Below are 20,923 nucleotides of genomic sequence, written 5' to 3'. Positions count from 1 at the left end.
TTTGCATGGATTTCTTCATGGGGGCTGAGATCACGGGACGTCATTGACTGACTATTAGACATTCCAGCCAAGCCATTCCGCTCTGTTCTAGAAGCTCAGTCGTACTTTTGACAGGCGGATTCGCTGTCCTCTTATGCCCCGGGCGGAAATTGTACAGAATTATCCCTTTCACTTCATATTTATGAGTTGTGTGCCAGAGGCTTCTTTGTTGTTATAATGCTAATAATGTCTCGGCCCATCACATCACTCCCTCGTGAAACCTTCGGGACCATCCACCATCCCCAACAAGTGTCGCAATGAAAACACCAATACTCTCTAAGTTGACCGCATAGTCTAGGCAGCTATCACCTACTCTTCAAAACATTGCATCGACAAGAAAAGATCTCCATAATAGAACACTGCACACTGCCGATCCATAAACTATGATGCGAGCGGTGTGCCATGACTGTGACAGGCACCAGCATCACCACAGCTAAGCCATCATTCTATTTATGCACTCTGAAGTTAATGAAGCGCAGTAGACTAAGGTACTCCGTAAATACCTCGGCAAACCCACGAGTGGATAACAAGAAAGGAACTTACAGGCAAGATAGTACCCACGCGCAGGATGATCATCTGAGGCTTATTCCTCGCACCAATCAAGCTGTCACCAGTGGAAATTGATTGATAGGCAGAGCCGTTTCTCATACGCTAGGGAATAGAATAGAATACTGTTCGTAATTCTATGTTAGGTTACTGTACAACATAGGATGACATCCATGTCAAATCTGCGACCGTCCCTGTTTAGATTGTGGCTTTGATCAATAGTCCCCTCCGCCGTCATGTCGCACCCTGATACACAGCCCCAGCCACAATGTTCCACCTAAAGTGATCTATTAGATTAGATGCATGGGATGGGCACATATCCCACGGAGCTAATAACAAGCCACTTTGACGACTAGCACTGTCACGGCGGCTAACTCCTCCATGAGGATGCCACTCACAGGTTCAACCAGGAACAGTCAACCAATGACAACAAATGGAAAAGCGAAACTCCCTCACACAATACGTACATAGCATCGAGTAGTAGACCCTGCAGAGTTTTACAATGATAGACAGAAGACAGACAGACAATACTCGCAATCTGATGCAAGGGACCATGGAAAACAATCGGTCGGCCCAACGGTCTAAGAAAACCAGACCCTGCTCCATACTGTCACTGCCGCAGTATCTTTATCCCGGGCCAATCTGACTCGGTAATAGTGTCCGGTAGGTAACCAGGGAATAATGGAAATCGGTACGCAGCAAAAAAAAAAAAAAAAAAAACGAGAATGAGGTTGCCTAAGACCATTTAGGCGATAGTGCTAAGAATAGATCAGCATTGGCACAGCCCCATTGGTCCAGCATCCAAGCAAAGCTTAGGTAAAGCTTGGAGAAACTGCCCTGTTGTATTGTAATGCCTGTGTATTGGGATTGCTCGAATTCGGGTCTGTTGACAAGAACAGAGCAGAAGCAACGCGGCGTTCTTCGACTGACCAAATTTGAGTCGGGCGATGGGAGCGAAAGCAGTATGGTTAGTTGCCGATCCGCGAATTCTAGGTTTGCGGGAGACATGAAAGTTACGGGACTATTGATGTTGGAAGGTTTTGGATGATACCATGGTGATACCTACTTACTTACTTACCTATCAAATGGACATTACAGAGTTTATAGTAAGCGAAGTAAGTAGTAACTAAGCATCATACCAGGTTAACCACCGAGAAAGAAAGAGAGAGAAGACTGACACAGACATCATCCTCCCTCCTCACCTGGATCTCTGCATGAACCGCGCGTCTATAACACCTCCCAATTATAGACCAGCATCCAAGTTTCATCAACCACAACACAGCCCAGCCCAGCCAACCCAGCCACGGCAAACCCGGCACAACACACCATCTTCTTCGACAAGACAGCCAAGAAATCATGGGTTGATCCGGCGAATCCCATGACAAACAAGTCGGCCGTGCCAAGAAATTACTAGCCGGCAGGGCTGAGCGGGAGGTTGACGTGGACCATCTCGTGGCTGTGAGTGGCTGAATTCATACCAACCTCCCCGCTTTCTCAGCCATGAAGCATACGGATTCTTTCTGTTTTTGTGTCTTCTTCGCTAGCTCCCACCCGTATCATTACACTACTAATACACTGACGCTTACTTTACTGTACTGACTTACTTACACCCTGACCCACACGGAATGAATCGCCTGGTCGTGGACCCCTGATCCAGAGAAATTGGAAGTACTGTTACTATGGCGGATGGATCCGATCATCATTTTTTTAAAACATAAATAGCGGGTTGTTGCTCCTCGCTTTCATTCATTTTTGTTACAACTGTCTACTACCTACTACTACTATCTACTTAGATACTTATCTATCTCTACCCTCACCTATTTATAAACAAACAACAACACTCTACACTACACTACACTACACTACAATCAAAATGGTCTTCAACTGGTTCAAGTCTTCCAAGGAGGAGTCCTCCGCTACCCAACAACCCTCCTGGGACGCCAACACTATGACCATGCAGCAGCCTTCTAGCCCCGAGGCTCCTTCTACTGAGCGCGTCGTTACGCAGCAGCCTGTATGATTTCCCCTTTCTCCAACATCTATCAAAATAACATAGATAAAAACTAACAAGTATTTCCAGAACACCCAGGAAGAAATGAAGATGGGTCTGCGTGGTGGTGGTGCCGGTGATGTGTGCTGCGGAGTGTATGTTTATCCCTTCCTTCCTTCCTTTCTTTCCTTCTCCCTTCAGCTATATTTCCATCATGACAGTGGAGCTAATTGTGATCCTCGTCTAGTTGCGCCGGTCTTCTCTGCTTCGAGTGCTGCGAGGAGTGCTGCTAAACGCACACCTTATTTCCTCTCATACATACGTTCGACTACTGTCTCCGTATCTTGATGAACAAAGATAAAAAGGAAAAAAAGATTAATAAGGAAACGGACATGTGCTGCCCATCTATGAGACGAGCTATGAAATGCGGCCCTGGGTCAAGATGATTTCATGGATATGGCCAATGGATGGATGATGGATGGTGTTTCAGTTGGTTTTGGATTTACCCTTGCGAGATCGCTTATACCCGGTGTTTCTATCACATCTACTATTTCTCTCTATTTTCGCTTGGTTCTAGAAATGAATTGAGTTAAGATGATTGCTTGTTTGATGGTTGATCAATGCGCTGTAGATTAAACTTGGATTTGAGCTATTATCAGATGGCAGTGTTATCGCGCGCTAACTCTGCTTTGCGAATATTGTAAGTCCGACTTTGCGAAAGATTAGTCCATCAAACTACGCTGCTCTTTCTCATATGTCACTTGCTTCGGACCCATCGTGCCAGGCCCGTACTCCACGCTACCATCTGCGAACAGACCAACTGACCTGACCAGTCCCCCGCTAATGTCGTTGATAACCTGGCTGAACTGAAGCCCCCGGTTCACCTTGCATCGAGTACTGGCCGACTCGCAATGAGCCACCAAGGCAGCCGCCGTTCGAAAGATGCGAAGACATCCAGGGCACCTAATAAGTCGTGAGTCAGACCATAGTCAACCATCATCCAAGCATGCAGCAGCTTACTGAATGCCTCTGTTCTGGTTGGTCTTCGTTACGACATGCTCCTCAAAGTCTCTCATGCTGGAGAATTCAGCCTTACAGGGACAGATAAACTTTCCGTGGAAGGAACTGAAGTATACGGTAGGGTCCCAGTTCCGGTCCAGCGCCCGAAGAGTGTGTCCTGCGTCAATGTGGTCAATGCCGAAGGAGTTGCTTGGGCCTGGGCGTGGGCTCGTTGGCCTCGCGATTTTTCCGGCCGATGCTGATTGTTCTCTCGTCTCGCTCACCAAAGACGGAGAAGCCATCGACGACTTGCTCTTCGGTTCCGGGACGTTGTCGTCAAGAGAGAGACCGCTCACCCCGCCCACAACAGATTGAGTGGCCTCGTCGTCAGGGTCCATCTCCAAAAGGTCCTGATCAATATGGACTCCGCCGTTGTCATCTTGGCCATCGGGTTCAGCGTTCTCACCCTCGTTACCTGTCCTAAGCGCCTCTCGAAAGAGAAGTCTCTTAGACTGTTCCTGTAGGAGACTAGACAAGGGGATGTTTGGACAATCGCCGCTCTCGACGTGATTTACCATGGCACCTGCCATTTTGAACTTCTGTCCGCAGCCGTAACAGGTCAGAGTCTGCGGAGTTCTGTGTTGCTGTAGAGACATCAAAAGAATTAGCTTGGAATGATGTGACGGGTCAACAAATGCCAATATGAAGGATACCCACCTGACGGGTATGAAGGTCTCTACCACCCTCGCTGCGAAAATCGATCCCACAAACTACACACACGATATGCTTGTCACTCTTGATCTTGTGGAGCAGGAGATACTCATCATCCTGGAAATCCTCGTCGCAACGGCTGCAATAATCGTGTTCGTTCGCCTTGTGCCTCTTCATCTCCCCTGCCGATTTAAAGACACCGCTGCACTCCTTGTAGGTGCAGGGCACCCTGGTGGAAAATGCTTGAGTGGACATCTTGAACTCGTCAAGTAACTTGTCAAGTAGATGTGGATGGAGTGTTTGAATGGTAGAAGGGGGAGTAGACTTAGTTTTGAACAGGGGAGTTAGAAGAGTGCGCTGGTCAAATTCTGCGAAATTCACCGAACTGGCGATGAATGAGAGTCACCCTAGACGACACCTGCCTAAATAGGAAGGCATGCACTCGCTGCTGGGAAGCGTTTCATATTTCAAGATCTACGGGACGTTTCACATATCGCATGTAATGAGGTGGCATTGAAGTAGGAATGAACTAAGCAAATTGATTACTTCTCTCTCACTTTGTACCTACAGCCAGTCAATACAGGCCCACTAGCCACATATTAAGACGATTTAGAGAAGTGATTCATTATCCAGTCATTTACAGAACACTATATATATGCATTCACCAAACCCGATCTCCTGCACTGCACATTTAGAACCGCGAGAAGGGCAGCCTAACAAAGTCAGTATTTCACCAGCGAAGCGACCATCAATCATCCAAAACCACTTACCACTTTCCACGCAGAGTAATCACCGCCCAGTTATTTCCATCCGCATCCGTCTCCTTCTCCACCTTAGTCGAGAAAGAGATAGCGCTCATGATACCATCACCGAACTTCTCATTCAGCACCGCCTTGTATGCGTACCCATAGTTCTGCACAATCTCATACAACCGGTAAATCAAGGGCTCCTTGGGAGGCATCTCCACGGTGCGACCACGGTCGGGGAAACCACTAAGCCTTTCCTCCAGAGCATCGTAAGGAATGGTGAGGAGCGATGCGAGTTTCTCGATGTCTTCGGGGGAGGCCTTGGCCTGGCCATAGAAGATAGCAGCGGTAGCCACTTCATTGCGGCCAATGTGTTGGGCAATCTGCTCGAAGCTCAGCTTCTTGGCGGCTTTGGCCTTGAAGAGGGTCTCCGACGCGGACGGGAGATTGGGATGCTGGGCAGTCTATTATTCGAGGGTGATGAGCTCATGCTTTCTTCCTATTCTCGGCATCATGAATTTTAGGGAGGACTTACGTCAAGAGTGGCGAGAGACATTGTGTCGGTAGGATGCTAGGACTGCAACGGCGATGGAGAAGAGTTGATGAGATTAAATTGAAGCAGGGAAAGACGGGATTCTAAAAGCTAACTGCCAAGGTCAAGTAAGATGGAGATGGAGGGGTGTCATTCTTAAATAATCGGCGGTGATCCGCTTTTCTCCAACTGTCGTGCGGGGTACTTGCCGTCTCGTTGCAACGGTGGGGAGCTCATGCTGTGAGGGGGAGCATCAACAATGCCATTGCTTCCGTATGATTTATCTGTGTCATCTTTGAACCTTTCCGTGAAGTATCACAACTATAGACTGCTGGTAGGTGGCAACATTGGCAGCACCCTTAATAAAGCTATTGGTGGTTATCGCTGTCCTCCTGCAGCCGTGAAAACGTCACACCTGCATCTCAGATGAGATACTGCGGGGTTCCGCCGAGGTCGGATCGACACCCAACTGCCTGGCAGCTACTTTGACATCTGTCAGATATTTAACCCAGCTAAACAGATATAAAGGCCCAATCTAATATAATGAAGGTAAAAAAGATCAGAATAATGTTTTTTTTTTTTATACATAAGAAATTCTTTTCCAGTTTCGAATTATTTTCTTTCCTGTCAATCATCAATTTCTGCCTTGTTGATATGATATCCTACTCTTCCGTGCTGGCATGAAGCTCTGTGAGCGTCGTTGTCTTATTATGAGAATTACTGACAATATTTATATGTTTGGATATATCTCATAACATTCTGAATTCTCATAAGTAGTCCTAGTTTCACACGTGCTCTTTCCTCCGCCCTTTTATGTGATATCAAACATGTCCAATACCAAGCAATGGTCCAAACCAACCCCCCATCAACTCCTCCATTGTAATGTCGAAATCCAACCCAAACAAATTCGGATCAGCCTGAACCCCCTGATTTATATTCTGATTCTGCACGGCAAACTGCAAAGACTCATTCTCAACACTCACACTCTTCGCCGCCTCCAACTGAGCAATCTGATACGCCTTATCAAACCACGTCGCAGCAGCCAGAGTCCACTTGTGATAATGCGAAAATACCCCATCCTTACACGTCTTCGCAATGGCATCGAGACGAGCCACAAAGAACTGGAGCATCTTCGACATATCAAGCGCGTCACGAAGCTCTTGTACCTGTGTATTAAGGCGGAGTGAAGGGTGCAAAGCTGCCAGAACTAGTTTGCATGCGGCGGCAACCAAAAAGCCCGATGATAGCCAGATCACGATGCTGTAGTTCTTTTCTATTATTGGTGGTAGTGTGAGGTAGTAGTCGAGGAATCTCTTTGAGGCTGCTAGTCCGTGGCAGAGGGTGTCGCTGCGGGAGACTAGGAGAAAGCTGTCGGATGGTGTGGATGCTGCTTTAGTGTCTATGAGACTTATTTGACATATCTGGAGTTCGAGGGTGTGGTATTGTGTTGCGATGAATGCTGTGCAGAAGGAGTTTATTAGCATCGTCATGATGTACCTCGCTCAAGTGCATGTCTAATGGGGAGGGACTCAGTAAGATACTGAAATACTCACGGTCACAGGTTGGATCAACAGGTAATTGGTTCTTATACTGTTCAACCTCTGCTCTAAATGCTCGGATATGTTGCTCCACGTCCGGATGGCGTTCAATACTACTCATAGTAAGAGCATCCAACCTCTGCAGCATATGCTGTAACTGAACGTAATAGATTATATACCGATCAGTAGGATATTCGGCCACCCGAGACAATTCTTCAGCTATTGACTCTATGAACGGTGTCCAGGGCGTTGTGCAAGTCTTTTGTCTGATAATAGCATCACTGATGAAAAGTGTAAGTATGAGTCTCGTTTCCCTTGAAGATCTTCACTTACGTGGAGTTGAGTAGGAATAATCCTATCAAGGCCCGACCTTCATCGGCTACTGTCTCTTTTCTTGTTTTATCGCATTCGTCACCCACCTCAAGCCGTGTGGCGACTCTGTACTTCGGATGTCGATCGAGTCGTTCGTTGATTACTACGCCAACGGCAAGCTGCATGTAATACGGAAATCGACATAGTTGATGCCTCTGGCGTGTTCTATTTGATAATTAGTATGTCTTTCTCTACTGGCGAAGTCAAGAGCAAAATCTCAAGGCCATACATACCCAGCTAAGATGATCAATAGTCCCTGCAGAATCTCGAAAGAAGGCGGGTGGCTATCATGATCTGAGCAAAGAACCTCATTTGATACATAGGATTGCAGAACTTCTTCTAGTGACTTTTGCAACGAGTCGTCGTGGAATGAACAAAAGACCAGAATACAGAGAAGTACGAATGGCTTCTCGGCTCTTAGGTTGTTGACCGTGGTGCTTGCGGGCACCATGACAAATGGGAAGAACAGCATGGCTTCACGGTACTGATCTAAGAGCTGAGTTGCGTATTCATGACTGATCAGACCATTTTTGATTACATCGATAGTATCGGCGTGTGGGTAGGTACTGCTGACTTCACTATTCGGGGTGTGATATTGATGCTCTGGACGTCGTGGGGTGACGAGGTTGATCTGGCCCATTATTTGATCAATTTTGTCTTCAAGCATATCTATGCGCCTGTTGCTTTAGTTAAATTAGTTGAGCTGTTTGCGACTTATTGTTTCTAAGCGTTACCTTCTGCGCTTCTTTGGAGCGGGTCGCTGCCGTGCCGGTCGGAAGTAACATTCTTTCTTCAAGCGATAGCAGCTATTATACCGAATTGCATACCACGTTAGATACTGTATACATGTAGTTTTTCATCAGAAGGATAAGTAGTTTACTGACCGATCGCATATCGTCGCATCTGGCGCATGCGTACATCGTATCTTGGCCCGGACGCAGTTCTCACAGGTCTTGACTCTTTCTGTTCCAGTTTCCCCAACCATACTGAAGAAGATAGGGCTTAGTAACTATGTGATCTAACTGATCTTGTAGAAACGGACACGGACTGGAGGTCAAACACGGACGGTAGTACACTTAAGAAGGGTCAGTCCGTCGGACACGGACACCATATCTGTCTGGCTTATCCGGCGGGCCAAAATTGACATCCGACTCCGTGTCTGCTAAGCCAATCATGTGAATCAGGGAGCCTAATTTGGGGCCGCCAAGATCTCAGACTGAGGATTCTCATGTCGATAATCGCTGTCAGCGTGCGTAATCTTGGACTAAACAAAGTAAAATGAGGATTTTGCATAGCCATATCTGCTAAAATAGATCAGGCATTCGGGTTTCAGGAGAGATGTTAGCCATATAAGATTGAGAATAGCCTCGAACATGTAAATTTGAAGTATACAGATTGATATCAATATCACGATCAATTTCAATATCCTTAATACATTATGTCTTCGACTGACGATTGTACCTTGTCAACATGTCCACTCAGCATGGCATATATCGATTACCTGCCTAATCTTCCCGCAAATGTGTTTTTCGTGGCCTTTTTCGGCCTCATAACCGTCCTTCAGTTTGGTTTAGGAGTATGGTATCGAACATGGACGTATATGATTGCCATGCTGCCGGGTCTTATTCTCGAGGTTCTGGGATACGTCGGGCGGATCATGCTACATGATAATCCTTTTGACTTTAACAACTTCCTTCTGTGAGTGGTTGCATATGTTTCATGCCTCAATCATGAGCCTCAACTGATCAACATCCAAATCTAAAGGTACCTTATTTGTTTGACTCTTGGACCCGCATTCTTCAGTGCCGCCATCTACATCTGCCTGGGGAAAATAGTTGTTATCTACGGAGAGGGCATTTCTCGATTCCGACCCCGAACATACACAAGGCTCTTCGTCTCCTGTGACCTGCTATCCTTGATTCTCCAAGCAGTCGGTGGTGCCCTCGCTTCCTCCGCTGGTGACGGCGACACAAGCGAAAGTGATACTGGTGTCAACATCATGATTGCGGGATTGGCTTTCCAGGTCTTTTCCCTACTCGTGTTCATGGTCCTTGCTAGCGAATTCGCTTTCCGGGTCCGCAAATGCCCCAAGTCAGAGAATGATGACTTTACTAGCCTTCGCATGAGCCCGAAATGGAAGATGTTCCTTTACTGTATGTTGGCCTTTGTCTGGTTCAATTGTACGTATGCTAATCACATGTGCATCTATCAGGTCTCGCTCTTGCCACTATTACTATCTTTATTCGATCGGTCTTCCGTGTTGCGGAGTTGCAGGGTGGATTTTCCAGTGCCCTGGCCAATAATGAAACCGACTTGATGGTGTTGGAAAGTACCATGATCTCGATTGCGTGCATTTGTTTAACGGTGGCTCATCCAGCTATTATTGTCGGTCGCACTTGGGGTTCTCTTTAAGGGATTTTGATTGTTTTTACACATTGAGCTTTAGATCTAGACTCCTTCTAAGACGTGGAATGAAAGATCATAAACTTACGCACTTCACTGATGCTGTCTTTGGAGAGATTACAGAGGATAAGCCCAACTATGGTGGGGTATGAAAAGAAAAGCCTTCAAAATCTTGTTCCCATGTACACTGCTAATATAGACAACCATTCGATGTCTTAGCGGGATTGATCTGGGACCTCTGTGTTGTATGCATCATAAAATATAAGTCTCACGCGAGCTGTGAAAAAATGATAGTGGTACGTTTCTAAAGTTGCCATTCAGTATTCAGCAAATTTCTCAGTTTGTTGGGCAACATATATCCGAAATAATAGTTCTCTAATTCCAGTGTTGAATTTAGCATCAATTTCAGAAAGACCCGCAGCAAACTGATAGTGTTAGTAACTACGTCTCAATCATCTTTAGATATGAACCAATATTACATTTAGCTGGCTGTAAATCAGTTTGGACTTATCACGTGCCCAGTATGAATGTGGGGTTTATTCTTTCTCCGCAACTCCGCAACTCCGCTCCTTCTACTCCGGACAACCGTTGAGAACCATCCCTCGTGTCTGAGTATGCTCGAGGCACCATGGAGAGTCGACCTGAGATGAAGCGCGCCTCGGACTCAGAGGCAGATCCACCACGTACGCGTCCTTGTCCTGCCTGCAACAAGACTTTTTCAAAAGCCGAACATCTCACCCGGCATCTCCGCAGCCACACTAAAGAGAGGCCGTATGTGTGTACTACCTGCGGGAAGGTGTACTCCAGAAGGTATGAACACTGAACCTAAGCTACTGCCATGTGCACTGACAATTGCTAGCGATGTGCTGCGGAGACATCTCAAGAGCCACGAGAAGCACTCTCAAAAGGCTTCACCGCAGCCCCGAGCTTCGATTTCAGGGACCCCATCCCGATCAGTGGCGGAAGAGTCGACGATGATCTCTACCCCATCTCATGCGGCACCAAGGATACATGAGCTACTCAATGATTCTTCATTAATAGTACCAGCCGTACCTGACCAACTAATTAGCAGTACCGAGCCATTACAACCCCAATCAGCGACAGGGATGAATTTGCATGACTCCGTACTACAGACAGATACCGATTCTTGGTTCCTTGGCGCAGACTTTGATGTAAATGCCTTGGACTTTTCCATATCATCGGCGATATCGGAATGGGCGCAACTGCGTTCCACACCACACATGTTAGGCTCTGTTGGCTTAGCAGAAGAGCCGCTGCATTCCGCACCAACGTCCTACGCAAAGGGGAACGGCGATGAATCGCATCCAGCGGACATTGTAAGGAAGAGATGGTTTACTTGCTTATCTCCGCCAGAGGTAAACCAGTTCGTCTACAGAGGGCTCAATCGCCCCGGTGACTCGTTCCCTCAAGGGAGGATCGATGCCGATGACAACTATAGAGCTGGTCTCTCCCAGAGGTTGAAGCCTCGCATGCATGATGAAGCACTGCCATCCGCAGAGCAACTGAATCTCTTTGCGAAGCTCTTCTTTAGTCGATTTCACTCCCTGTTTCCGGTTATACATGCACCCACCTTTCGTCCGACCGCGGAAAATTCGTTGCTATTCTTATCAATCTGCTCAATAGGCAGCCTCTTTGTGGGGTCATCCCATGCAGTGGCGCAAGGCCTGAGGATATTTGAACGACTGAATAAAGCAATTCTGGCCTCCTGGGAGTCCATTCTTGCTCATAGCCGACCGGATGCCTTGTCGATGGTCCAAGCTGCCATTCTGGGCCAGACTTATGGAATTCTGTCCGGAAGGCCCAAGGACTTGGTCCTTGCGGATGTCCTTCATGGTACTGTAATGGGATGGACACGTGAGTCCAATAAATACGCTACTCTTGGCCATGGACAGTTCCTCGATACTTGTGCGACCGAACAAGAGTTGATCGAGCAGTGGCACCGATGGGCCGAGGCGGAACAGAGAAGACGGGTCGAAATCGCCTTAAACATACACGATGCGGAGCTTGCCAGCCTGATGCATCATGAGCCTATTCGCAAGCATCGATTCGCACAATATCCGCTGCTAGTCTCTGAATCAATGTTCATGGCCCCGACAGCCGCCCGATGGGCCAATATATACAAAGAGTCACCATCATTTACTAAATTAAGCCCCACTCCCGACCTTCACTTTCACTCCGCCGGGAATGATTCCAGGTTCGCTGTCTACAGTGTGCTGGAGAGTATTAACGCCCATGTCATTGAGGCTCGCCTCTCAGGGACCTTAAATAGAGGTACATCTCAGGATCTATCTAGCCTACTGATGCATTGGTGGAGTAAATATAGCTCACAATACATTCAAGATGAGGAAGAGGACCCTTTCAGTCTTCCTGTGTTGTGGCACTCTATTTACATGTCTCTGTACAGCGACATGGACGTGCTTGAACGAGCAGTTGGTCGTAATGGGCATGTAGCTGCCACTGAATCTCACCACGCGGTTCAAGGGTGGGCAGGCTCCCTGGATGCCAGTAAGTGCCTGGTTCATGCGCTGTTGATACAGCGTTACCTCGAAAGGATGCGAATCTCCTCTGAACCCGCAATACATGTGCCCGGAGCTCTCTTTTCGGCTGCTCTCGCATGGCTCTGCTTCACGAGAATTGGACAGCAGCAATCCATCAACTTGAAAGCTTTCGATGCCCCAGAAATCCAGCTCCTGGGCAGTGAGACCGCGTTGCAAGAGGCCCAAGGGCAGGCATTCGGAGACTCTGCATTTGCAGATGTAAATCACTTACATCGACTGATTGATCTTTTGCACCGCTTTGGGCGCTGGACGATCTCGAAAACATTTGCCACCGTACTATGCACGGCTCTGGAAGAAGTTAGAGAAGAATGACGTTCTTTGATTACGGATCCTATAGCAATACATTTATGCACGACCACTGGAGACAGCAAGTATCAATAAAGATGTGGCGGCAAAGAAAGCAAATCTGGTTCATGCCGAGGTCATTAGTGCAGGCTCCCCGCCGAAATGTGGGATGCGTTGCGGGGTGGCGGGGTGACCCCGTGGATCGACACACCGAAGGGGTTTGCAGACTGCTGACATGAGGATTATGAGAGCACTTACGAGATGGCCTGCATATTAATCCCATTCGATTTGACGCACTACACAATGGTTCCGCCAATGGTACTATTGATTATGGCATAACCGGTATGATAACTAGAAACCCCATACGTGCGCAGCAATGCAGGTGGACCTGGCTCACTCGAGTCGCCCATCGCTCGCTGTGTACCTTCTTCCCGCCTGTGGGGTATTGATGTGTGGGGTTTCTCCAGACAATGCCGCATTCAACAACCGAGTGAATATTCTCCCATGAGAGAATGTATATAGATCTACAAGCCTGCCGGATATAGTGTTTCAAGAGAGTTGATCCAATCAAGCAGACATCGAAATGCCGGTATTTACAGAATTCGCATCCAAGTCGCGGGACCTGCGTGTCCTTCCTTCCTTTGCTCTTCCATTACCTCGACTTACTCCGCCGTTCGAACCCACCGTAAACGATGGAGTCGAACGTTACGAGGTTGTCATCGTTGGGGTAAGTCCCATCAAACAACGGATGTTGCCACTCAACATACACGAGCGAGAGTTGATAACATCATGCAGGCTGGACCCTCGGGACTGATGCTGGAACTTCTGCTGGCCAGATACGGCTTGAGTGACGAATCTCTCCTTTGTATTGACTCGAAGCCAAGCACGTTGAAATCAGGACAGGCAGATGGTGTTCAACCTCGGACGTTGGAAGTATTTAAAACCTTGGGGATTTCCGACGAGATTGAGAACGAAGCATGTCAAATGTGGCAGTTTGCCTTTTGGAATACCTCATCAGACCCATCCCGAATCATTGAGCGGAAATCCGTGGTCCCCGAAGTGATACCCCCCGCTCGGTTTCGCTACGAGGCCACTATACATCAGGGACGCATTGAACGGATTATGGAGACTGACCTCCTGCGGTACTCCAAAAGAGGCGTGCAAAGGGACACCAAGTTGATCCATGTCCAGCTGAATGAAGATGACAAGGAGTTTCCTGTCCTGGCGGAGATTGAGACACGCGGGGTAAGAAGATTCATCCGCACAAAACACCTCATTGGAGCAGACGGAGCACACTCGATGGTACGTCAGTGTGTGGGACTAAAGCTGGAGGGTCAATCGCTCGACCATATATGGGGCGTTATAGATTTGGTAGTGGATACGAATTTCCCTGACATTCGCCGGCGATGTGCTATCCATTCCCCAGCTGGCTCGGTGATGGTCATACCACGAGAACGAATCGTGACGGGTGAGTATCTTACGCGACTTTATGTCCAGGTACCTGGAATGGCAAACCCCGATGGAGATATAGTGGGAGCGGCTACCCCAGTTTCCGAATTCGATGATGCTAGGGCACGCAGACAGAAGGTGACGAAGGAGGGAATTCTGAAGCAAGCAGCAGATGCATTCAAGCCATATTACCTCAGGCCGAAAAGCGAGGAATCAATCGACTGGTGGGCAGCGTATCAGATTGGGCAGCGGGTCTCACCAGAATTCATTGTCAAGGACTCTACTGGAGTTCCTAGAGTATTCATTGTGGGAGATGGTACGTGCACTCTTCACTGAGGACTAGAATCACCTGCTGACGATCATAGCTTGCCATACTCATAGTCCAAAGGTACTATCTCCGAACTTTTTGTGAGACGCAGCTAATTGTTGTCTAGGCCGGCCAAGGAATGAATGTGTCCATGATGGATTCCTATAACCTGGCCTGGAAGCTGGCCTACCACATTCACGGACTCAGCCCTTCGTCTACCGAGCCCGACCAGCCACATCCCCTCCTCGACACTTATCATCTGGAACGGCATGCGAACGCGCAGCAGCTGATTGATTTTGATCGCAAGTTCTCTACCATCTTCTCGGGTCAACTGGACACGGAGGAGTCAGGGATGTCGCACGCGGAATTTGTGGCCACATTCAACACCGGCAACGGCTTCACCAGCGGCTGCGGGGTGGAATACGGAGAGAGTATGATCGTTGACCGAACGGCATCGGCGGGACAGGATAGCCCCATCCGGGGCGACGACTACTTATCAGGAATACCGCGACCGGGCAGACGATTGCTGAACGTGAAGTTGAGGCGTCATGCGGATGGATGGCACCGGGATATTCAGGACGGTTGGTATCATCATCCCTCCACCCCTTGCATATGCTAATCATGGCCACACGTTTAGACCTGGCATCCACGGGCCGGATCCGCGTTCTAACGCTCACGTCTAATGATCTTCTGAACGCCCAAAGTGTGTCTGCTCGATCATTGCAGGATGTGTCTGCCTTGCTGGGTACTTTCCCAGCGGGGATTATCGAGCAGATAGTGGTGCACCCGCAGCTCCCGAGAGAGTTTGAATGGGACAGCCTTCCGGGGTGCGTGAAAGAACATGCGGAGATGCGCTTCTACAATGGAAGCGAGCTGGAGGATGCATATGAAATCTACGGGGTGGACCCTCATCAGGGAGCCATGGTGGTTGTCCGGCCCGACGGGTACGTTGGGATAGTTGTAGCGCTCGGGGAGGTGGATCGCGTGGGAGAGTACCTGCGTCGCTGCATCAGAACGAGGTAGAGATGGTTGATTACCACCATGTACATATTACCAGTCCAATGAGAGTATAGTTCGTCGAGCTGCAGTGGTCACGGTCCCTCGCCAGTTCAGCCCTGTTTTCCGAGATGTTCCGGGGGAACTATGATTGTCGGAATGCATGCATGGCTGATGATGGAAGGATGGGCAGCCGAGAGATCCGCCTGAGCCACAACATTCCGGGCGGGGTGGGGGCATCACGTGTCTCTTTGTTGGATTCGTGCCTCCTCCCAAATGTCTACTATGATGTTATTAAGTTAGAACATCCTACTTACTCAGGAGGTATTAGCCTGGGCTTGACCGCCACAAAGTGAAACCCCTACTCCATCACACTAGTTAGACTTAGTTGAAGACACTTGGCAGGACTGCACAGCCACATCAACGGCACAATTCGAGCCAAATGATTCCCCACTTCTAAGCCGGGCCAGTCTGCATCCCCGAATCAAACTAGACTGAACTGACTTGACTAGTTTAACTTATGAGTTGGGATCGAGATCATCGTGGAAATGCAATGGAGGGGTTGCCCTATGTCTAGTGACCCCCGGCAAAAGCAACAACCAGGGAAGTCCATCAGTCATTGGAATCCCCGATCGGGATTATTCATTAAAAATAATAATAATAATTGCAGCCTAAATGTGGATTCCCTGGAGCACACAGCTGGAGTGAGAATGAATGACTGACTGACTGACTGACTGACTTGAGACTTTCTTGGAGGGGCGGGGCTCGTCGTCAGTCCCGTCAGCCGCGCCCTCCATTATCCATCTTTCTCTTCTGTCTTTCTGTCTCCACTGGGCTGATCCCCTCCTCTTCCTTCTTCCCTCTCTTCTCCCCTCCCCACTATTTCTACTACTAATAGCTCCTGTTTCGCCCCTGGGTAGTTTGCTAGTTTACCACCTCCAAACTAATCCTCTGCGAGGATTCTCTGTTATACTACCTCTATCTTAAACCTCTTCTTTTTCTCACCATTTTGTTTTTGTGTCCCACGGTATCATGACCCGCCCCGAGGACGACCTGGCCTATGGCCAGTACTACCAGGACTCCGCCCGGGGAGCCTCTTCCGGAGACTCTTCCAGGGGTCTGAGTGACACTTTCAAGAAGCTCAAGCAGACCTACAAGTCTCACCAGTCGCAACAGGGCTCTTCCCAGCAGACTCAGCAGTCGCAGCAATCCCAGTCCGCCAGCTACTACAATGTATGTGAAAGTTGTTGCCTGTACCTGGTCAACCTTGCCCGATCCCCGGTACTAACCGCCCCGTTCCTTTTCTCAGACTTCGAACCAGACCTACCAGACCCAAGGTCCCTCGCAGTCCCAGCCACACCCTCCCCCTCAGCAGCAACAACAACCCCATCCGTCGAAACCCCAGAAGCAGGACAAATTCTCCGGCTTGTTTGGCAAGCTCGAGGAATTCGGCAATGAGGTGGCACAGAAACTGGGTACCGCCCTCGACCCCCAGGCCTATGCCGAGTATGGCGCACCAAAGCCGCAGACCGAGAACCGCTTCGGGAGCTTTGCATCCCCGCGTCAGGGTAACGAGGTCAAGTGGCACGTCGACGGTTGTGCCTACTTCTATGCGGTGTCCAAGGCATTGGAGAGTGCCAAGGAGTATATCTGGATTTTGGACTGTAGGTATCCCAGGCATTGCTGTGTTGGAGGGTATGAGGCTAACAAGGCATTTTAGGGTGGCTTTCCCCGGAACTTTACCTGAGACGTCCCCCGGCGAAGCACGAACAGTACCGGCTGGATCGGATGCTGTTGGCTGCGGCGCAGCGCGGAGTCCGGGTGAACATCATTGTGTACAAGGAGGTGACCCAGGCACTGACCCGTATGTTTCCTGCGTCCTTTGCGTGAACCGGCAGCTGATTTGACTTGCAGTCTCTTCCCATCACACCAAGCACCATCTGGAAGACCTCCACGAAAATATTGCCGTATTCCGTCACCCCGATCATCTTCCCGACCGCCAGGAACTGGAGGCGTCCATCCACACGTCTCTCCAGAACTTGTCTCTCGATGCCGGAAACCTGGCCAAGATGTCTGAAGATGCCATCAAGGGCATCTACGGCATGCATGAGGATGTCATTCTGTACTGGGCTCACCATGAGAAGCTCTGCCTCATTGATGGCCGCATTGCATTTATGGGCGGTCTGGATATGTGCTTTGGCCGCTGGGACACCAACCAGCATGAATTGGCCGACGTGCATGGCCAGGACCTGAACAAGATTGTCTTCCCTGGTCAGGACTACAACAACGCCAGAGTGAGCGACTTCCACGACGTTGCCCACTGGGAGCAGAACCAGCTGGACCGGAAGGACACTTCTCGCATGGGCTGGTCCGACATCTCGGTCAGCTTGCACGGTCCGGTTGTTGAAGATCTGAGGAAGCACTTCGTTCAGCGGTGGAACTTCATCTATGACTCCAAGTACCAGTCGCGCAACAACTCGAGATACGCCAGATTGTCCCTGTACGGCCGGCCCACCTCAGGCCCTCAGCAGCAAGGTCCCCAACAGGGTGGTCAGGCTCAGAAGCCGCCTGCATCCCCTCAGCCTGGTGCCACTGGCCCTCCTGCACCAAGCTGGCAACAGCAGGCTGCGTCTCCCCAGCCTGGGGCGAACCCTGGTCCTCCCGCTCCCAGCTGGCAGCAACAGACAGCTCCGTCGCAGAGTGCCCCTGCACCCAGTACTAGCAGCTCTTCTACCCCAAGCTGGCAGCAGCAGCAGACCGGAGTTGCTACTACTCAGCCTCCCAGCAGTGCTAACCCCGCGACACCAACCTGGCAGCAGCAGCAGACCGGAGTTGCAGCTACTCAGCCTTCCAGCGCTGCTAACCCCGCGACACCAACCTGGCAGCAGCAGGCACCGGCACCCCAGGGTGGCTACCCTGTCAGTCACTCCCCCAACCCGAGCAGCCAAGAGAAGCCCAGCTGGCAACAACAGACTGCGCAACCCAGCAGCTACAACCAACCCCCGGCGCAAAACACCGGTAGCCAGGAGAAACCTAGCTGGCAACAGCAGCCTGCACAGCCTACCGGCTACAACCAGCCCCAGACGCAAAGCACTGGCAGTCAAGAAAAGCCCAGCTGGCAACAGCAGAGTTCGGAGCCTCCCGCGTACTCGGCCCACCCGCAGCAGCACTACACTTACAGTGGTGACTCCTTCCCTCCGCCCCCTCCTGGCCCTCCGCCAGCCCAGGGTTCTGCGCAGACGTCTTACCAGGCGTACAATCCGCAGCAGCAGCAGCAGCAGAGCCATACACCTACCCAAGCTCAGAGTCAAGGCCAGACTCAGTACTACCCACCTCCTCCGAGCCAGGAGATCCATCACTCGCAGACCCGCGGTATCCACGATGCATCGGGCGGTTATGGCGACTCTGAGAGGGGCTTCAACCCCCGCCGTCTGCGTGAGAACTTCATGGACTACGGCAACGTCCTGCGCGGCGAGTTGGCGGGCCAGATCCATCAGTACCAGGATCGTTTCTCCACTCATGGCCGTCAAGCCAGTCAGCCCCGTGGTAACATGACTTGCCAGATCGTGCGCAGCTGCTCGAAGTGGAGTAACGGCACCCCGACCGAGCACTCCATTCAGGATGCGTACGCGGCGGTCATTCGCAACAGTCAGCACTTTATCTACATTGAGAACCAGTTCTTCATCACGGCGACTGGCGATGCCCAGAAGCCGGTGGAGAACAAGATTGGTGTTGCCATTGTGGAGCGTATTCTGCGCGCAGCCCGTGCTGGGGAGAAGTTCAAGATCATTGTCGTGATCCCCTCCGTTCCTTGCTTTGCCGGAGACTTGAGCGATGAGTCCACTCTTGGTACTCGCGCCATTATGGAGTTCCAGTACAACTGCATCAACCGTGGAGGTAGCAGCATTATGGAGATGATTGCCAAGGAGGGATTCAACCCGATGGACTACATCCGGTTCTATAACCTGCGTAACTACGACCGCATCAATGTCAGTGGCCCGCTCGTGCAGGCCGAACAGCAGAGCGGCGTCAATTACGAGGATGCCCGCAAGCAGCAGGATGTGGCGACCGGTGGCCCTGGTAGTTATGGTCCTGGTGCTCCTCGGGCAGCTTTCGACACCACCGCGCCTTATCAGCAGTACCAGCAGGCTGCCCAGCAGGTGGGCGGCAAGTCTGGCCAGTGGGATAGTGTGAGCAGCTGCTACATGCTCAATGGTCCGGACATTCGCAACGTCCCCTGGAATGGACCTCCGGAGGCTGAGATTGATGCGTTTGTCACCGAGGAGCTCTATGTTCACTCCAAGGTATGTTAGCATTCACATGGTATAAGTGCAGGACTAACAAGATGCAGGTGATGGTCGCCGACGACCGTGTTGCCATTGTCGGATCGGCCAACTTGAATGATCGCTCTCAGCTGGGAACTCACGACTCGGAAATTGCCATCATCATTGAGGACTACACCCCTGTGCAGTCCCGCATGAACGGCCAGCCCTGGACTGCCAGCCGGTTCGCCGCCTCCCTTCGTCGCCAGCTGTTCCGCAAGCACTTGGGACTGCTGCCACCCCAGGACCCGGAGCGACCGGATGGCAACTTTGAGCCAGTGGGCGTTCCCAACACCACCGACTTTGAGTCACCCGAGAGCCAGGTCGTGGCTGATCCGCTGGCGGATACGCTGCACAGTATGTGGAACACGCGGGCTCGGACGAACACGGAAGTGTTCCGCAAGGTCTTCCACTCGGTTCCGGATGACACCGTGCGCAACTGGGCCACGTACAAGGAGTTCTACGGATACTACTTCCACAACGCGGACAAGCAGGCGTATGGCGAGGACGAGTCTAGACCTGCTCGCTACAAGTATGGGCACGTGGTCCGCGACGACTTCCCTCCGGGTCCGGAGGGAGTCAGGCAAGTCAAAGAACTGCTCAGTCAGGTCAAGGGTACATTGGTGGAGATGCCTTTGATGTTCCTGATTGAGGAGGATGTGGCGAAGGAGGGGTTGACGCTGAATGAGATTACGGAGCCAATCTACACATGATTGCATTTGATTTGACGAGATAAGCGGATTGCCATAGCTTTGTTAGTTAGGGATTACTAGCCATGAATTATTCTTTGACTGAAGCAGATGAAGTGTGGTTGATGTTGATATTGTTCTCGAGAACAATACTAAGCGGGTGGTTCTGATTGGGTGCCACCGCCCGTCGATAAAGTATGCACCGAAATCCGGGGAATCCCATTGCCGATAATGTTGTCTGCTCCAGCTATTCGTGTGCCCTGAAGTGAAAGATGTCTTTCAGCTCTAGACTGAATATGTATTCACATGACTGTATTGCCTACACACAATGTACAACACTTCCAATCTGCAGTACATCCATCCCCGATGCAGACAGTCTATCTCAGCAGGTACCCGCGACAATTCGGTACCTTTCGTATT

The 20,923-nt window shown here is 50.2% G+C and overlaps 8 protein-coding genes across 8 annotated transcripts; 5 read left to right on the top strand and 3 right to left on the bottom strand.

Moving 5' to 3' along the window:
• Positions 1–2,414: 2,414 nt before the first annotated feature.
• On the top strand, positions 2,415–3,188 carry BO79DRAFT_179187 (uncharacterized protein). The gene is made up of 3 exons (XM_025680015.1): positions 2,415–2,599; positions 2,666–2,730; positions 2,823–3,188. Exons 1-3 carry the CDS (start codon positions 2,459–2,461, stop codon positions 2,866–2,868), a joined length of 252 nt encoding a protein of 83 aa, XP_025536330.1. The 5' UTR covers positions 2,415–2,458; the 3' UTR covers positions 2,869–3,188.
• Positions 3,189–3,297: 109 nt separating this feature from the next.
• On the bottom strand, positions 3,298–4,803 carry BO79DRAFT_273174 (putative C2H2 finger domain protein; the record flags this gene model as incomplete). The annotated part of the gene is made up of 3 exons (XM_025687486.1): positions 4,292–4,803; positions 3,596–4,218; positions 3,298–3,538 (listed from the first exon to the last, which is right to left on the bottom strand). Exons 1-3 carry the CDS (start codon positions 4,538–4,540, stop codon positions 3,298–3,300), a joined length of 1,113 nt encoding a protein of 370 aa, XP_025536329.1. The 5' UTR covers positions 4,541–4,803.
• A 68-nt stretch (positions 4,804–4,871) lies between these two features.
• On the bottom strand, positions 4,872–5,679 carry cyn1 (putative cyanate hydratase). The gene is made up of 3 exons (XM_025684958.1): positions 5,567–5,679; positions 5,056–5,495; positions 4,872–4,998 (listed from the first exon to the last, which is right to left on the bottom strand). The coding sequence occupies exons 1-3, from the start codon at positions 5,585–5,587 to the stop codon at positions 4,977–4,979; spliced, it is 483 nt and encodes a 160-aa protein (XP_025536328.1). The 5' UTR covers positions 5,588–5,679; the 3' UTR covers positions 4,872–4,976.
• Positions 5,680–6,342: 663 nt separating this feature from the next.
• Positions 6,343–8,404, bottom strand: BO79DRAFT_46615 (fungal specific transcription factor domain-containing protein; the record flags this gene model as incomplete). The annotated part of the gene is made up of 6 exons (XM_025689291.1): positions 6,343–7,022; positions 7,117–7,382; positions 7,435–7,638; positions 7,707–8,156; positions 8,208–8,279; positions 8,358–8,404. Coding segments are annotated over 6 exons (1,677 nt in total), but the record flags the coding sequence as incomplete, so codon positions are not given.
• Positions 8,405–8,890: 486 nt separating this feature from the next.
• BO79DRAFT_46613 (RTA1 domain-containing protein) lies at positions 8,891–9,960 on the top strand. Its single transcript, XM_025689290.1, has 3 exons — positions 8,891–9,171; positions 9,238–9,626; positions 9,686–9,960. Exons 1-3 carry the CDS (start codon positions 8,912–8,914, stop codon positions 9,883–9,885), a joined length of 849 nt encoding a protein of 282 aa, XP_025536326.1. The 5' UTR covers positions 8,891–8,911; the 3' UTR covers positions 9,886–9,960.
• A 544-nt stretch (positions 9,961–10,504) lies between these two features.
• Positions 10,505–12,767, top strand: BO79DRAFT_239831 (uncharacterized protein; the record flags this gene model as incomplete). The annotated part of the gene is made up of 2 exons (XM_025684957.1): positions 10,505–10,559; positions 10,630–12,767. 2 exons carry the CDS (start codon positions 10,505–10,507, stop codon positions 12,765–12,767), a joined length of 2,193 nt encoding a protein of 730 aa, XP_025536325.1.
• A 533-nt stretch (positions 12,768–13,300) lies between these two features.
• On the top strand, positions 13,301–15,527 carry BO79DRAFT_200907 (FAD binding domain protein). Its single transcript, XM_025681524.1, has 6 exons — positions 13,301–13,467; positions 13,536–13,985; positions 14,052–14,505; positions 14,555–14,577; positions 14,624–15,077; positions 15,134–15,527. The coding sequence occupies exons 1-6, from the start codon at positions 13,324–13,326 to the stop codon at positions 15,517–15,519; spliced, it is 1,911 nt and encodes a 636-aa protein (XP_025536324.1). The 5' UTR covers positions 13,301–13,323; the 3' UTR covers positions 15,520–15,527.
• Positions 15,528–16,334: 807 nt separating this feature from the next.
• On the top strand, positions 16,335–20,752 carry pld2 (putative phospholipase D (PLD)). The gene is made up of 5 exons (XM_025684956.1): positions 16,335–16,725; positions 16,802–17,156; positions 17,213–17,356; positions 17,407–19,796; positions 19,844–20,752. The coding sequence occupies exons 1-5, from the start codon at positions 16,525–16,527 to the stop codon at positions 20,525–20,527; spliced, it is 3,774 nt and encodes a 1,257-aa protein (XP_025536323.1). The 5' UTR covers positions 16,335–16,524; the 3' UTR covers positions 20,528–20,752.
• Positions 20,753–20,923: the final 171 nt, after the last annotated feature.

Source organism: Aspergillus costaricaensis (genome assembly GCF_003184835.1).
Source record: "Aspergillus costaricaensis CBS 115574 unplaced genomic scaffold BO79scaffold_31, whole genome shotgun sequence".
NCBI classification, from domain to species: domain Eukaryota; kingdom Fungi; phylum Ascomycota; class Eurotiomycetes; order Eurotiales; family Aspergillaceae; genus Aspergillus; species Aspergillus costaricensis.
The sequence above is the reverse complement of the archived record's forward strand: the minus strand, read 5'-3'. Positions and strand labels throughout refer to the sequence as shown.

What these genes read in the sequence shown, in the direction of transcription:
- BO79DRAFT_179187 (XM_025680015.1), top strand. Translation starts at nt 2,459, where the DNA reads ATGGTCTTCAACTGGTTCAAGTCTTCCAAGGAGGAGTCCTCCGCTACC. An exon ending in GCGTCGTTACGCAGCAGCCT is followed by an intron (nt 2,600 to 2,665) that starts GTATGATTTCCC and finishes AAGTATTTCCAG; the next exon opens with AACACCCAGGAAGAAATGAA. An exon ending in GGTGATGTGTGCTGCGGAGT is followed by an intron (nt 2,731 to 2,822) that starts GTATGTTTATCC and finishes ATCCTCGTCTAG; the next exon opens with TTGCGCCGGTCTTCTCTGCT.
- cyn1 (XM_025684958.1), bottom strand. Translation starts at nt 5,587, where the DNA reads ATGTCTCTCGCCACTCTTGAC. An exon ending in TGTCTCTCGCCACTCTTGAC is followed by an intron (nt 5,496 to 5,566) that starts GTAAGTCCTCCC and finishes CTCGAATAATAG; the next exon opens with ACTGCCCAGCATCCCAATCT. An exon ending in ATTACTCTGCGTGGAAAGTG is followed by an intron (nt 4,999 to 5,055) that starts GTAAGTGGTTTT and finishes TGACTTTGTTAG; the next exon opens with GCTGCCCTTCTCGCGGTTCT.
- BO79DRAFT_46613 (XM_025689290.1), top strand. Translation starts at nt 8,912, where the DNA reads ATGTCTTCGACTGACGATTGTACCTTGTCAACATGTCCACTCAGCATG. An exon ending in GACTTTAACAACTTCCTTCT is followed by an intron (nt 9,172 to 9,237) that starts GTGAGTGGTTGC and finishes CCAAATCTAAAG; the next exon opens with GTACCTTATTTGTTTGACTC. An exon ending in ATGGAAGATGTTCCTTTACT is followed by an intron (nt 9,627 to 9,685) that starts GTATGTTGGCCT and finishes TGCATCTATCAG; the next exon opens with GTCTCGCTCTTGCCACTATT.
- BO79DRAFT_200907 (XM_025681524.1), top strand. Translation starts at nt 13,324, where the DNA reads ATGCCGGTATTTACAGAATTCGCATCCAAGTCGCGGGACCTGCGTGTC. An exon ending in AGTATTCATTGTGGGAGATG is followed by an intron (nt 14,506 to 14,554) that starts GTACGTGCACTC and finishes TGACGATCATAG; the next exon opens with CTTGCCATACTCATAGTCCA. An exon ending in GCCATACTCATAGTCCAAAG is followed by an intron (nt 14,578 to 14,623) that starts GTACTATCTCCG and finishes ATTGTTGTCTAG; the next exon opens with GCCGGCCAAGGAATGAATGT.
- pld2 (XM_025684956.1), top strand. Translation starts at nt 16,525, where the DNA reads ATGACCCGCCCCGAGGACGACCTGGCCTATGGCCAGTACTACCAGGAC. An exon ending in GGTGACCCAGGCACTGACCC is followed by an intron (nt 17,357 to 17,406) that starts GTATGTTTCCTG and finishes TTTGACTTGCAG; the next exon opens with TCTCTTCCCATCACACCAAG. An exon ending in AGCTCTATGTTCACTCCAAG is followed by an intron (nt 19,797 to 19,843) that starts GTATGTTAGCAT and finishes AACAAGATGCAG; the next exon opens with GTGATGGTCGCCGACGACCG.